At 42.6% G+C, this 15,099-nt stretch overlaps 1 protein-coding gene across 3 annotated transcripts in view; it reads left to right on the plus strand.

The window, feature by feature from the left end:
• trim33 (tripartite motif containing 33) overlaps positions 1-15,099 on the plus strand; it is a 175,391-nt gene that overhangs the window by 121,937 nt on the left and 38,355 nt on the right. For all 3 annotated transcript variants that reach the window (XM_069941504.1, XM_069941505.1, XM_069941506.1), the window contains exons 8-11: positions 7,029-7,146; positions 8,915-9,162; positions 9,728-9,907; positions 11,434-11,634. In XM_069941504.1, the coding sequence (XP_069797605.1) occupies positions 7,029-7,146; positions 8,915-9,162; positions 9,728-9,907; positions 11,434-11,634 (747 nt within the window). The remainder of the gene's footprint in view (positions 1-7,028; positions 7,147-8,914; positions 9,163-9,727; positions 9,908-11,433; positions 11,635-15,099) is intronic.

Below are 15,099 nucleotides of genomic sequence, written 5' to 3' on the forward strand. Positions count from 1 at the left end.
TATTATTAATCTTTAGGTTAAAATTTTAGATAAGCAAAGTATGTGGGAGGACAGGGAAAGACTAATCTTACACACAGAAACCATTTTGAGAGGACATTGTCATGATAATGAATATGTATGAGATGTACCGGAAGTCACGTGGTATGAGAGAGATAAGAACTCAAGCAGGAGAACAAAGGAAACAGGAAAATAAAAAGACACTGAGAAGTTTACCTGATAAAACTTGTGTTTAATGTTTTATTAACTTCACATTTCGGGCCACAAATGTGACATTGGCGACGAGGATGAAAGAAGCTTGAAGAAAATTAAAGACTAAACAAGATTACAGAGGATTACAGACAACTTCAAGGTGATAAGAATTTTCTCTTGTCTCAGTACTTTTGGGGGCTGGAATATTTCCTCATGGCTGGGGCAGACGGTGACTTTTTAACACATAGTGGATTTGCTCATTTTGACCCAACGGGTGATGCAAGTACTGTAAGTGTGAAGTGGAAGGCATGGCTGGAAGAATTTGAATCCTATGCCGACAGTCATGGCCTATTTCTAGATACCGGTACAGTTGAACAAAAAGCGCAGAGAAGAGCGTTACTTCTTTTCACTGCTGGTCCCGCAGTTCGGGAAACATTTAAAACACTTTTGAATACTGGAAGAAAGGATGAGTACCGGAAAGCGGTAGATGCATTAAATGCACACTACGTAGTGACACCGAATGCTACATTTCAACGCCATTTGTTTCGGAGAACGAGACAAGAAGATGGCCAGACAATTGCTCAGTACGTGACGAGACTACGCCAGCTAGCTGTTGGATGCAATTACATGCCAGCTGATTTGGACAACCAATTATTGGATCAAGTCGTACAGCACTGCAGATCAGATAAACTCAGAAGACGTCGACTGGAAAGAGGGAGTGAGTTGGAACTCACCGATGCTTTAACCATTGCTGCTGCATTAGAGGCTGTTGAAGGGCAATTTCATACCATGACCCCGAAAGACAACTCAAACCAGGAAATTAAGAGGCTCTCACATCGCCATAATCAGCCAAGATATACGCCGACACAGGACGTGGAGTGTTATCGATGTGGAAACCGAGGTCACTTTGGAAAAGACCCATATTGCCCGGCCAAAGGCAAAGTTTGCAGAAAGTGTGGAGGTAAGGACCACTTTGCAAAGAAGTGCGAAAGCAAGTCCAATGCAGACCAGAAGAGGAAGAGTACAACTTCCAAAGGCAAAGCCTGGGGGAAAGGAAAGTATCCTGGAAAGAAAGATACCATTCGCCAGATAGACGGTGACGATGATGATACCCAGGAGGAACAGAGTTGTTACCAATTTACGTTGAATGAAGTACATCATGAGAAGGTCCCAGTGATCATTGGTGGAGTGACAGTGCAGGTCGTTGTAGACTCAGGCAGTGACAGTAATGTGATTGATCGACATTTATGGGAGAAGTTGAAAAGAAAAAAGATCATCTGTACCTCAAAGAAGTGTTCCAAGAAACTGTATCCATACACAGCAACCAAGCCATTGCAGACCATTGGATGTTTTACTGCAACTGTTGAAGCTGGAGATAAGTACACCGAAGCAGAGTTTATGGTCATAGAAGAGAGGGGAGAACCATTGCTGAGTAGAAGCACAGCGCAAGACCTGGCAATACTTCATATTGGAGCTTGTGTCAATTCAATTCAGTCATACGAGGATATGAAGCAAGAATTCCCCGCAGTCTTCCAAGGAGTAGGAAAGCTGAAAGGTCGACAATTGAAGCTAGCGGTAGATGAAACGGTCAAACCCAAGGCACAACCAATGCGCCAAACTCCGTTTGGACTTCGTGGGAAAGTCGAAGCCAAAATTAAAGAATTGATCGAACAAGACATTATTGAACCGGTGGAACATTTGACACAATGGGTCAGCCCAGTAGTGATTGTGCCCAAACCAAAGGGTGACATAAGACTATGTGTTGACATGAGAATGGCCAATGAAGCTATAGTTCGAGAACGACACCCTATACCAACAGTGGAGGAAATACTTCAAGAACTAACTACCAGTAAGATATTCTCGAAAATTGATCTGAAATGGGGCTGTCATCAATTAGAGCTGGATCCAGGTTCCCGAGATGTAACAACATTTGTTGCTCACAGTGGATTGTATTGTTACAAGAGACTATCATTTGGAATTAATGCAGCTTCGGAGATCTACCAGTATGAAATCCATCGAGTGATTCAAGGCATTCCTGGAGTTACCAACATTTCTGACGACATCATAGTCCATGCACCAACGAAGGAAGAGCATGACAAACGGTTGAGGCGTGTACTATCTAGACTACAGGAGGCAGGCCTTACCGTGAATGGAAACAAGTGCCAGTTCGGTGTGTCAGAAATGGACTTCATGGGACACAGACTTACACGGAAAGGACTAAACCCTGCAGTGGCCAAGGTGAAAGCTATTGCAGAGGCACGTGCACCTCAGAACGCAACAGAGGTGAGGAGTTTCCTGGGATTGGTCAATTTTTGTGCAAAGTTCATTCCTAATTTCGCTACAGTGGCAGAACCACTAAGGAAACTAACCAGGAAAGGTGTACCTTTTCATTTTGGATCTGAGCAGAAGAAAGCATTCACAGCGCTGAAGCAAAGCCTGACAGATGCAAAAACTCTTGGATATTACGATCCGGCGGCATCAACCAAAGTCATAGCGGATGCCAGCCCAGTTGGTTTAGGAGCAGTGTTGGTCCAGATGCATGATGGAGGACCAAGAATCATTGCCTATGCCAGCAGATCGTTATCAGATGTGGAGAGAAGATACTCTCAGACAGAGAAAGAAGCACTCGGACTTGTATGGGCCTGTGAGAGGTTCCATGCATATTTATACGGCATTGAATTTGAACTCATCACAGATCATAAGCCATTAGAGGTGATCTATGCACCTAGATCCAAACCATGTGCCAGAATAGAGAGATGGGTACTCAGACTACAACCCTACAAATATAAAGTAATCCACATTGCAGGGAAAGCAAACATTGCAGATCCACTGTCCAGATTGGTGAAGGTTGGTGGTCCACAATCCTAGTCAGAATTGGGAACAGAAACAGAGAGCTTTGTACGCTTAGTAGCTATTCAGTCGACACCGAAAGCTGTGACTACGAAGGAAGTCGAGAGAGAATCCGAACGTGATCCAGAACTTATGGAAGTAAGAGAATGCATACATAGTGGACAATGGGACAAGTGTACTCACAAGGCTTACATTCCCATTAGAGACGAACTTTGTTGCATCGGACAGTGTGTATTAAGAGGTTGCAGTTTGGTGATACCGCAAAGATTGAGACCGAAGATCGTATCCTTAGCGCATGAAGGACACCTAGGCATTGTTGGTACCAAGCAAAACCTCAGGACCAAGGTATGGTGGCCAGGTTGTGATAAAGACGCAGAGAAATTTGTTAAAACTCATCACGGATGTCAAATCACAAGTAGGAATAATCCGCCAGAACCGATCGGGAGTACGCAACTTCCGACAGGACCATGGACCAACGTAGCTGTTGATTTTCTTGGACCTTTACTGACGGGTGAATCAATTATGGTAGTGATAGATTACTACACCAGATACTATGAGTACGTGGTGTTGAAGTCCACAACCACTGAAAAAACAATACAAGCATTAGCAGAGATATTCGCAAGATATGGATTACCTGTTACATTATACTCTGACAATGGTCCACAATTCATTTCAGAGACATTTGCGGAATACATGAGGACCACAGGTATCCACCATCATAAAGTAACTCCGAAATGGCCGCAAGCCAACAGAGAAGTAGAGAGACAAAATCAGTCCATTGAAAAACGATTGAGGATTGCACACGCAGAAGGACAAAATTGGCGCGAAGCATTGCTATCTTATGTGGCTGTCTATCGAGCAACGCCTCATGCAACCACTGGAAAAAGTCCTGCAGAAGCATTTTTTGGGAGAAAAATCCGCACAAAAATGCCAGAAATAAAGGAAATCCGAGACGACCAGGAGATGAGGGACCACGATGCTGAAAAGAAAGGTGCAGCAAAGCTGTACACAGATTCGAAACGTGGAGCCAAGTACTCAGACATCATGCCAGGAGATAATGTTCTAGTGAGGCATGAAACTGGTGGTAAGCTAGACACACCTTATTACCATCAACCCTATACTGTCGTATCCAGAAGTGGCAATATGGTGACAGTCAAGTCTCCGACTGGAGTCCTGTATAAGAGAAATGTATCAGGTGTAAAAAGGTACCAGTCCAGAGATACATCGAGCGAAGAGGTTGAAAGGCCAATACGAGATGCTGAAACTGAGAGACCTGATGATGTTCCAGAGGCAGTTACCAGCACTCCTGATGAAGTGACTAGAGCGCCAGAAACACCCGAAGCCGTGGCGAGCAGTATTTTCGACGCCGAGAGTGAACAACCGAGAAGTGACGACAATATCGCAGGCAGGCCGAAACGAAACCGGAAAGCGTCCAAACGATACGAAGACTTTGTGCCATAGTTTTAATAAGAACTTTGGGACAGTATTTTAATCTTATATCATAAAGTGCATGTATGAGTGCTGTAGGAAGTAAATTTTATGTAGTTGAGTTATAGTATTACCATTAGTTACGATGTTTGTATGTTTCCGAGGGATATTGATAAGTGAAGGTAAAGTTTATTTCTGATTAAAGGAGGGATGTCATGATAATGAATATGTATGAGATGTACCGGAAGTCACGTGGTATGAGAGAGAGATAAGAACACAAGCAGGAGAACAAAGGAAACGGGAAAATAAGAAGACACTGAGAAGTTTACCTGATAAAACTTGTGTTTAATGTTTTATTAACTTCACATTTCGGGCCACAAATGTGACAGACATGTCTGCTAATTTATTGTTCAGTTGAAGCTGAACAAACAATCATGAAAGTCAGAAGCTCCTCTCCATTGAAACTAAACACTATGATGCTTCCTCAGAGAAACACCTGTGTGCACAAGAAAGCCATCTGTTTGTTCGCTGGATAGACAGCCCAGAAGCATTTGCTTGTTAACTTTTGGAAAAGTTGGAACTTCAAGCACTCAGAGAGAGACACCTGTATTATCTGTATAAACAAGCAGGAGGCCATCAGCCATGATTCATGCTTTTGATGATGCATAATCAGCAGTGATGTCATGTGATTATGATGGTCGGGAGGAATCTTTAATATTGCACCAATTTCATCTGAAGTCAGAGATTCAATAAGAGAGGTACTTACGTTGGATGGTCTCCCTTTGACATGGAAGAGACACAGAATCAACGTGGGTGAAGAGAGAGCAGTGCCACTGTAATTATTTTTAATGGTTATTTCATTTATCCCTTGCTTGGGTTTATGAAATCATTGTGTGAAACGCAAGTTCTGAAGTCTCCATGCAAGAGAGGGGGATTTGTGGAGAAGGTAATTCGTGTGAAGAGATATTTATTTGAAAGAAAATCTACAAGAATTCGTGAGTTTGAGAACTTTTGAATAGCAGTTTTTAAAGACTGGGTTTCAACACAAAAGATTTCTGAAACTGAACTTTGAAATCATCTCTTCAGAATTATAACTGAACTGTAATCGCGCACGCGCACACACACACGCGCGCGCACACACATGCACACGCAAACACACACACACACACATGGTTAAGTTTAATGTAAGATTTTATATTATTAATGGTTATTAATAAAAATGATTGTTTTGAAGATACCATTGTTTTGGTAAATTTCTATTGCTGCAGGTCTAGGTTATAATGGTGGGTGATGATCTTTGGATATAAATAATGACAGAATAAATTGTAACTCTTTCACATCAAATAATTAAGATTCTTAATAGTTACTGTTTTATTTTAACCAAGTTCATTGTGTTCAGACCTACCTGTAACAATTGTTTTAATCACTGGGTCCATGCTGCCCAGCAACAACCCATTTACTTTTATCCTGTATAATTCCCTTTTCTCCCCTTCACAGATAAGGAAGGAATCCCAAAGTTTTGGGCCTTGCATGCTTACAGCACAGGCACCACTGCTGAATTAGTTATATTCTGAGATGATCCAGAAATCAGAATTGAAGGAACACATTGATTGAGATGGGAAGAGACAATTCCATAACAGGATTTGAAAATCAGAATGGGAATATTAAAATTGAGTGTTTCTTATCAAGAATCTTTTGCTTATAGGTCAGCAAGCGCAGAGGTGGGTGAGGAGGCTTTTTGAGAATTTGGAATGTGGGCAGCAGGATTTTGGAAGACCAAGGGTGAGGTGGTGATATGCCAGGACACCGTTATAACCATATAACAATTACAGTACTACTACTCCCTGCCCATAACCCTCCAACCCTCTCACATCCATGTACTCATCTAACCACTTCTTAAATGACAGAACTACCCTGTCGCAACTACCTCTTCCGCGAGGTCATTGGGGAACATTGAAGGAACAAGACCTAAACTAAATTTACTAAGTGATTAAGTTAAATTTGTTAAAATTGTTTTAGCAGTGGCAAGGAAATGCATTGCAGTGACCTGGAAATTGGATGTGTATTTAGGTAAGGGAAGATGGCACTCAGAGATACAAAGTTGTATTCCCTTGGAGAAAATCACTTACAATATAAGAAATAAATATTCATTTTGAGTAGATCTGGAGCCTGTATATGCAAAGGATAGGAATAAATATACAAAAAATGTACTTCCGCCCTCCTAAGTCCTTTATTAATCTTCTTCCCTAAAAGTAATGTAGTCAAATGTGGTGACAGCTAAAATATAGATGAATTTTTTAAAAATTAGCATAATCTGTTCAAGTAAAAAGACCAGATCCAGTATAAGTGTTGAGCGTGATTTCTGAATAAGCCAAATAGATGAACTGTCCACCCATAACAACTCGATCAAAAATCATACTCTTAGTGTTTAAAATTGTACACTTTGTAAGCAGCAGGTATATTTCTGAATCAAACTGACTAAATTTACTTGATAAGATTGGTTAAAGCGGGAGGAATACAGATTCCAAATTCTGATAATGTGCCACTTTTGTTTTTATCAGATTACCTTTCAGTTGCGCCATATTCTCCGTGCACGTTGTGACCCTGTTCCGGCTACTAATGGTGGAATGCGCTTCCACTGTGACCCTACCTTCTGGGCAAAAAATGTGGTGAATCTAGGTAAGGAATTATTAAAACAAACCTCATAAGGAAATAGTCCTGTTAGCTTTGAGATTGTTTATTATCTGTTTTTTTTTAAATCAAACTTCCTTTCTTTTAAACCCCCCCCCCCCGCCACGTCATCTTGTTCAACACGCTCCTCAGAAATCAGACTATAAGCCCTTTAAAATGAGTGTAAATGATGAAGTCACTGAAATAACCTTGAATTTGTGTGTTTTCTGGTTAGTGGCCTATTTGAGCGGCTTATGTTCAAATTCATGGTCCGAGTACATACATGACAACCCTGAGATTTGATCAGGAAAAATTTCTACTTATTGGTATCTGTAAATTGTACTCGAGGAAAACAAAGTATACAAAAGAGAGAAATGTAAACAAATGTGCAATACAGAGAAAAGTAACAATGAAAACGCTGTTTACATCCGGTACCGCTCGGATGGCAGTCTCTTCAATCTGAGGCGCCTGCAAGCTCACACCAAGACACAAGAGCAACTTGTCCGTGAACTACTCTTTGCAGACGATGCCGCTTTAGTTGCCCATTCAGAGCCAGCTCTTCAGCGCTTGACGTCCTGCTTTGCGGAAACTGCCAAAATGTTTGGCCTGGAAGTCAGCCTGAAGAAAACTGAGGTCCTCCATCAGCCAGCTCCCCACCATGACTACCAGCCCCCCCACATCTCCATCGGGCACACAAAACTCAAAACGGTCAACCAGTTTACCTATCTCGGCTGCACCATTTCATCAGATGCAAGGATCGACAATGAGATAGACAACAGACTCGCCAAGGCAAATAGCGCCTTTGGAAGACTACACAAAAGAGTCTGGAAAAACAACCAACTGAAAAACCTCACAAAGATAAGCGTATACAGAGCCGTTGTCATACCCACACTCCTGTTCGGCTCCGAATCATGGGTCCTCTACCGGCACCACCTACGGCTCCTAGAACGCTTCCACCAGCGTTGTCTCCGCTCCATCCTCAACATCCATTGGAGCGCTTTCATCCCTAACGTCGAAGTACTCGAGATGGCAGAGGTCGACAGCATCGAGTCCACGCTGCTGAAGATCCAGCTGCGCTGGATGGGTCACGTCTCCAGAATGGAGGACCATCGCCTTCCCAAGATCGTGTTATATGGCGAGCTCTCCACTGGCCACCGTGACAGAGGTGCACCAAAGAAAAGGTACAAGGACTGCCTAAAGAAATCTCTTGGTGCCTGCCCCATTGACCACCGCCAGTGGCCTGATATCGCCTCAAACCGTGCATCTTGGCGCCTCACAGTTCGGCGGGCAGCAACCTCCTTTGAAGAAGACCGCAGAGCCCACCTCACTGACAAAAGGCAAAGGAGGAAAAACCCAACACCCAACCCCAACCCACCAATTTTCCCCTGCAACCGCTGCAACCGTGTCTGCCTGTCCCGCATCGGACTTGTCAGCCACAAACGAGCCTGCAGCTGACGTGGACATTACCCCTCCATAAATCTTTGTCCGCGAAGCCAAGCCAAAGAAGAAATATTCAGTAATAAATATTGTGTAAATTAAGAGTCCTTAAATGAGTCAGAGGAGGGGTGTTCCTTAACATGGTGGGATGAGTCCTGTATGCCCCCAGAATTTTAGAATCAATTTTTTTTAAAAAGCTAGTTGTTATCTTGTGCTGCCACCAGAAATGTGTCCAAGGAGTCGTGGTACATTCTGGAACCAAGCACCAACCAATGCATAATGTCACGATCAAATTGCCAGTAAAATTAACTCCGGCTTAAATTTTTACATTCTCAACCAGGCAATCTTGTGATTGAAAACAAGCCGAACCCTCCAGGATATACTCCCAATGTAGTGATTGGCCACAGTTCTCAAGCCCAAGCATCAGCTGGGGGAAAACCTCAGGGTCAGATTAACCTTGCACAGCTCCGTCTGCAACATATGCAGCAACAATTTGCACAGAAGCAGCAGCAGATGCAGCAGATGAGAATGAACCACCCGGTAGGACAACATCCCAGGACGACAGGTCCACAGATGGTGCAACAGCAGGTACACAGTCTTATTGCTGAAATTCTGTCCATTTTTCATTCAAGGGGAAGGGTAAACTTGTGGCTATTGAGAGGTGTTATTTAAAAAAAAATGACTGGATTGTGGTGCTGTATGAGATATCCATCGTTATTGTATCCACAAATCATTGATTAGAGATATGTGTTTAAACTATGAAAATAATCTTGCTGGTGCAAGAATATTGGATATTTGAAACCAGCAGATGAATCAAAAATAGCATGAAATATTAACACTAACTGGAGACAGTCTACCTGGAGTTTACACTGAGGCCACTTCCTGTCAAAGGATTCCATTGTAAGAGTTTTGAGCAAACAATAACAATACATAAATAATGTAAGTCTAGTAAAGTTACATAATTTCAGGGATCTAAAGGTGTATTATAGTTCGTCGTGCTTCTCTACTGCACACACCTGGTCTATATCAAAGCTAGTCTTTACTACTCATTCAACTTAAAAAAAATTATCTGTGGAAGATCAAAATGGGATATTTAGGAATCCTTGAACATATTTTCAACCCTGAGTTGACTGATTCATGTTATCCTTTTTAGCCTCCACGATTGATTAGCATGCAAGCCATGCAGAGAGGAAATTTGAATGGTGCTGCTCTTCAAGCCCACCAGGCTCATCAAGCTCATCAGATGAGATTGGCGCAAAATGCTGCTCGCATGGCTGGGATGTCTCGGCACAATGGCCATCAGTATCAAATGATGCCTCAGGTTTCACGACAGGTAAAACAATCATCTGGATCTTAACAATTTGCAGTTTATTACGTTTAAATATTCCTTTATTAATGGCTGAGTTATTCACTGTGAGTTTAATACTGTATTATTCTTTCAATTACTTTAAATGAAAGCTATAGTTTTAAAATCCACTGATAAATGAAAAAGCATCTCTTGGGCTATTGTAACCACAATCATTTTAAAAAGCTGGTGGTTTCCAAGTGTTGGTGTTAGCCTTGTGCATTGAGCCTAGAACCTTTGTGATCAAGCTCTTTCCTACTTCTCATTTACACAATTGAGGCTGATACTTCCTTGCAGTACCGAAGAGCTGTAATTGAACAAGCCCTTTTTCGGACGGGGTACTAATCTGAGACCTTGTTTTTGGGTAAATGCCTTTACTCTCATTCTTTGCAGTATTAACAACCAATTTAAAAAAAATTAAATGTAATTTATATTGAACTGGGAATATTTCAAAATACCAAATGAACTTTATATAATTAATTTTAATTCATTTAACAGCTTTTTAATTGAGGAAGGCTTACTTTCCAAAATGGAATAAAATCAGAGGTCAGAAGGATGTGTGTTTGGCCTACAAAGCATCCTCCCTAGGATTGAAGATTGATGTAAGAATAATGAGCAGAACCATTGATTACGGAGAGTTTGAAGCAGTCATATTAGCAATCAGCTTTTTAAGATGAAGAAGGGGTTTACGGAAATACATATGCAGACCAATTGTGATTTGGACCCTGACTGCTGGACAGGCAATGATTCTGGGCAACTAGGTCAGGAGAATCTAGTACAGTGGTTCTCAACCCTTTTCTCCCCCTCCGACTCACCTACCACCTTAAGTAATTCCTTACTAATCTATGATATCTTAGTTTAAAAGAAAGGTTGAGAACCACTGGTCTGGTACGCTGCATTAACCTGTAATACATCAGTTAGTGCTTTTATTGAATTATCCTGAATAATTCAAAATTATTTTGCAAAGAAATTTTTGCCTCCCATTCTTTTGACACAACTGAAACATTGTTGAAACTACTGCACTTTCTAAATTTTATTTTTTAAAATTAAAAATTTAAATTTTAGATAAATAGCTCAGTAATAGGTGCCTGAGCCTGTGCCACCCAATGACGCCCAATAGACTTACAATCCCTGGTATATTTTGGAGGGTGAGAGGAAACTTGAGTCCCCAGGGAATATCCATGCAGACACGGGGAGAATGTACAAACTACTTACAGCAGGGGATTTGACCCCCCCCCCCCGTCCTGATTGCTGGCTCTGTAACAGTGCTGCGCTAACTGCTCCCCTAACAGTGTTGCCCATTTGGAAACCAAAGTAAGCAGCAATTTTGGAAGCTCTCCATTGTCTGATTGTGTTTAGAGTAATATTCAGAGGCTAATGGAGTACAGAAGGAAATGTAAACATAGAATTCTGTCATGCAAACATTCAAATAGTTGTGAAGAAAGCAAGGTATATAAGGTGAATGATTAGAGTTCTCTTTTGTGTAACCTAATTGTTTTTTTATTTCCTGACAGCATGCAAATCCTGGCCAGACAGGGCCATTTTCTGCTGCATCTGTGCACAACAACATTCCAAATCCAACCAGTCCCACAACAGCTACTTTGGCTGGTGCAAACCGTGGGCCCACCAGTCCCACAGTTTCCACTATAGAGCTGATTCCTTCTGTCACAAACCCAGAGAATCTTCCTCCCCTTCCAGATATTCCACCCATTCAGGTCAGTACCATGAGGTTTGCTTTGAATTGATGGCTGCTTCTGCTCTCTTATTACAGTTTCAAATGAGAAATAATTCATACTGTTTTTTGGACAACTTATCAAATGAAGATGGTAATCTTTTGTTTCAATTTTTATCTTTTCTTTCCACTTTATTAGATTACACTGAGCCTTGATAGGTTTAACCTATCAAGGTGTACTACTGGAAAAGCTGTAACAATTATACTTATAAAATTCTAGTTAGTAATTTGCTTGCAGTGTTTATTTATTTTATGGGAGAGGAATGTCTTGATGGTTAGAAGGTTAAGGTAAATTAAATAGAAACATTTTTGATGTGTTAACAAATTGTAAATCCATTTGATATTTTGGTGTGAACCTCTAGTAGCAGACCCCTCCAAGTGAAGCGTGGTGGCAGGTTGAGGCTTGCTGTGAGAGGATTCAGATTTATTGTCAAGAGTACATTCATGACATCACATACAACCCTGAGATACTTTTTTCATGCATGGTAGAGCAAAAAAAATGTACACAACATACGTAAACAAATAGAGAAGTCGTATGCATTAGGTTACCTAGACACCTGGCTTACGCCTGAGATGTTGCTGGATTTTCCCAGGTCTCTTCCGATCACGCATGATCCCTTTGTGAAGTCTTTCTGAAATTTGTGAAGTATCCCTTTGTGAAGTCTTGCTGAAATTTGTGAAGTATCCCTTTGTGAAGTATTTCTGAAATTTGTGAAGTATTTGTGAAGTATCCCTTTGTGAAGTATTTCTGAAATTTCGATCATCTCTCTAAAGTTGGGTGTAATTGTCCTCAGTTTGACATTTACCACTCGTTACGTTTCTTTAAAAAAACTGTGATCATACCCAACTTATGGTGTTTATGATTAAAAAGTTAAAAGTGCAGCAGTTTCCATATTATGTTATGCGTGAAATGTCAGTAGATGAGAGCTTGCAATGAATTTTTTTGGGGCATGGTTAGCATAGTCTTAGCAGCACCCACAATTGGGACCAGGGTTTGAATCCTGCACTGACTGTAAGGAGTTTGTACGTTCTCCCCATGTCTGCATGGATTTTCTCTGGGGGGGGTGGGGTCCAGTTTCCTTCTACCATTCGAAATGTACCAGGGTGTAGGTTAATTGGATCCAGATTGAGCGGCACAGATTCATGGGCCAAAATGGCCTGTTACTGTGCCATGTGTTGTGGCGTCCCGCAATTGCGGAGATCAGGCCGGCTCATCGCGTGGCTGCAGATGCTGACAGAGATCGCAAAAGCAACTCCCAGAACAACAAACCGGCGGAGATAGAAGCTGGGGCAGCATCAGACCAACAGCCCTAAAATGGCATTGGGCAAGCTGCCCAGCTAACTCAGCAGAAACAGGCTGGGGAAGAAGGGCATTCATATTCATGGACGTTCCTGCTCGCTATAGTTATTCATGTGGCTGACTCAGTCAATCGGCTGGAACATAACACTATAAAAGCAGCCTTTCCACCCCTGATAAAGGAACAGCAGATGAGAGGAAGGAGCAAGTCCAGTGACAGATGGTGGTTCTACCACCAGAGATGGGGCACCAAGGCCCGCTGATGCCAGTCTCTCTGCAAGTTCCAGGGAAACGACGGCTGGCCACGACGGCTGGCCACTGAGAGCCTCCTGTATATCTGGGGCGGCCTGTCCGGCAGATGCTTCCTGGAGCAAAGGTCACCGTGATACCCCCGACAGGGTTGGATACTAGTCACAGGCTAGCGGCACCCACGTGGAGGGCGGCCAACAACAGTAGTATCCGGACCTTTGGCACTCGTTGGGCCGAGCTGCGGTTCGGTGGCAATCACTTTTCATGGGAGTTCACACTGGCCGCAGTGGAACAACCACTCCTCGGAGCAGATTTCCTGCAAGCCCACAGCCTCCTAGTGGACCATCAATGAGACCACCACCCCGGACCATTGCCCTGTGCTACACATCCAGGATTTTGCGGCAAACCTGCACGAGGCTGCCCCTGAGGTTCAGAAGGGAAAGAAGGATAAGAATAGGATTCTTGTAGTTGGGGACTCATTAGTCAGAGGGGCAGATAGAAGGTTTGTGGGACGAGATCGGGGATCCAGGTTGGTATGTTGTCTCCCTGGTGCAAGGGTCAGGGATATCTCTGATCGAGTACATAGCATTCTGCAAGGGGAAGGAGAACAGCCAGAAGTCATGGTCCATGTGGGGACCAATGACTTAGTTAGAAGTGGGGATGAGGTCCTGAAACAGGATTATGTAGAATTAGGTAGGAAGTTAAAAAAACAGGACCTCCAAGGTAATAATCTCTGGATAGCTGCCCGTGCCACGAGCTAGTGAGGGTAGAAATAGGAAGATGTGGAGGATGGATGTGTGGCTAAAGAGATGATGCAGGGGGCAAGGGATAAGATTTCTGGATCATTGGGATCTCTTCTGGGGAAGGTCGGACCTGAACAAGAGGGACGGACTCCACTTGAACTGGAGGGGGACCAATGTGCTGGCAAACAGATTTGCTAGAGCTGTGGGGGAAGGTTTAAACTAGTTTGGCAGGGGGGTGGGGAACAGAGTGTGAGAGCAGTGTCCAGGAGTATGGCCACCTAGATAGGAATAAAAAAGATAACAAAGGTAGGATGGAGATTAGGGTAGAAGGTAAAAAAAGAGAATATATGTGAGGGTCATTCTCTGAGAAGCATATATTTTAATGCAAGAAGCATAGTGAACAAGGTAGATGAGCTGAGAGCATGGATAGATACTTGGGGTCATGATATTGTGGCAATTAGTGAGACCTGGCTACAGGAGGGGCAGGAATGGCAATTTAATATTCCAGGATACATTTGTTTTAGATGTGATAGATCAGGGGATAAAAAAGGAAGAGGAGTTGCTCTGCCTGTTAAGGAGGACATTACTGCCGTGAGGTGGCAGGATGGTATGGAGGGATCGACCAGTGAGGCTGTTTGGGTGGAATTGAGGGGTGGAGGAGGCAAGAGGGTGCTAATAGGGGTGTATTACAGACCACCAAATGGGCCAAGAAAATTAGAGGGTCAAATTTGTTGGGAGATAACATATATGTGTGAAAATCATAAGGTAGTGATCATGGGAGATTTTAACTTCCCACACATTGATTGGGATACCCATACGGTTAGAGGGCTGGATGGGCTGGAGTTCGTTAAATGTGTTCAGGATTGTTTTCTAAATCAGTTAGTAGAAGAACCGACTCGGGACGGTGTAATACTGGATCTCCTGTTAGGGAATGAGCTAGGTCAGGTAGCGGACATTAATGTTGGAGAACCAATTAGGTCTAGTGATCATAATTCTGTTAGTTTTAGGGTAGTTTTAGGGAAGAGCAAGGAGAGGCCTAAAGTTGAGGTTCTGGATTGGAAAAGAGCAAATTTCAAAGGAATAAGAAGGGATTTGGGGAGTATTGAGTGAGACAGGATATTTTCAGGTAAGGATGTTAATGAAAAATGGAGGATATTCA

This window comes from Narcine bancroftii, chromosome 5 (genome assembly GCF_036971445.1).
Source record: "Narcine bancroftii isolate sNarBan1 chromosome 5, sNarBan1.hap1, whole genome shotgun sequence".
Taxonomy (NCBI): domain Eukaryota; kingdom Metazoa; phylum Chordata; class Chondrichthyes; order Torpediniformes; family Narcinidae; genus Narcine; species Narcine bancroftii.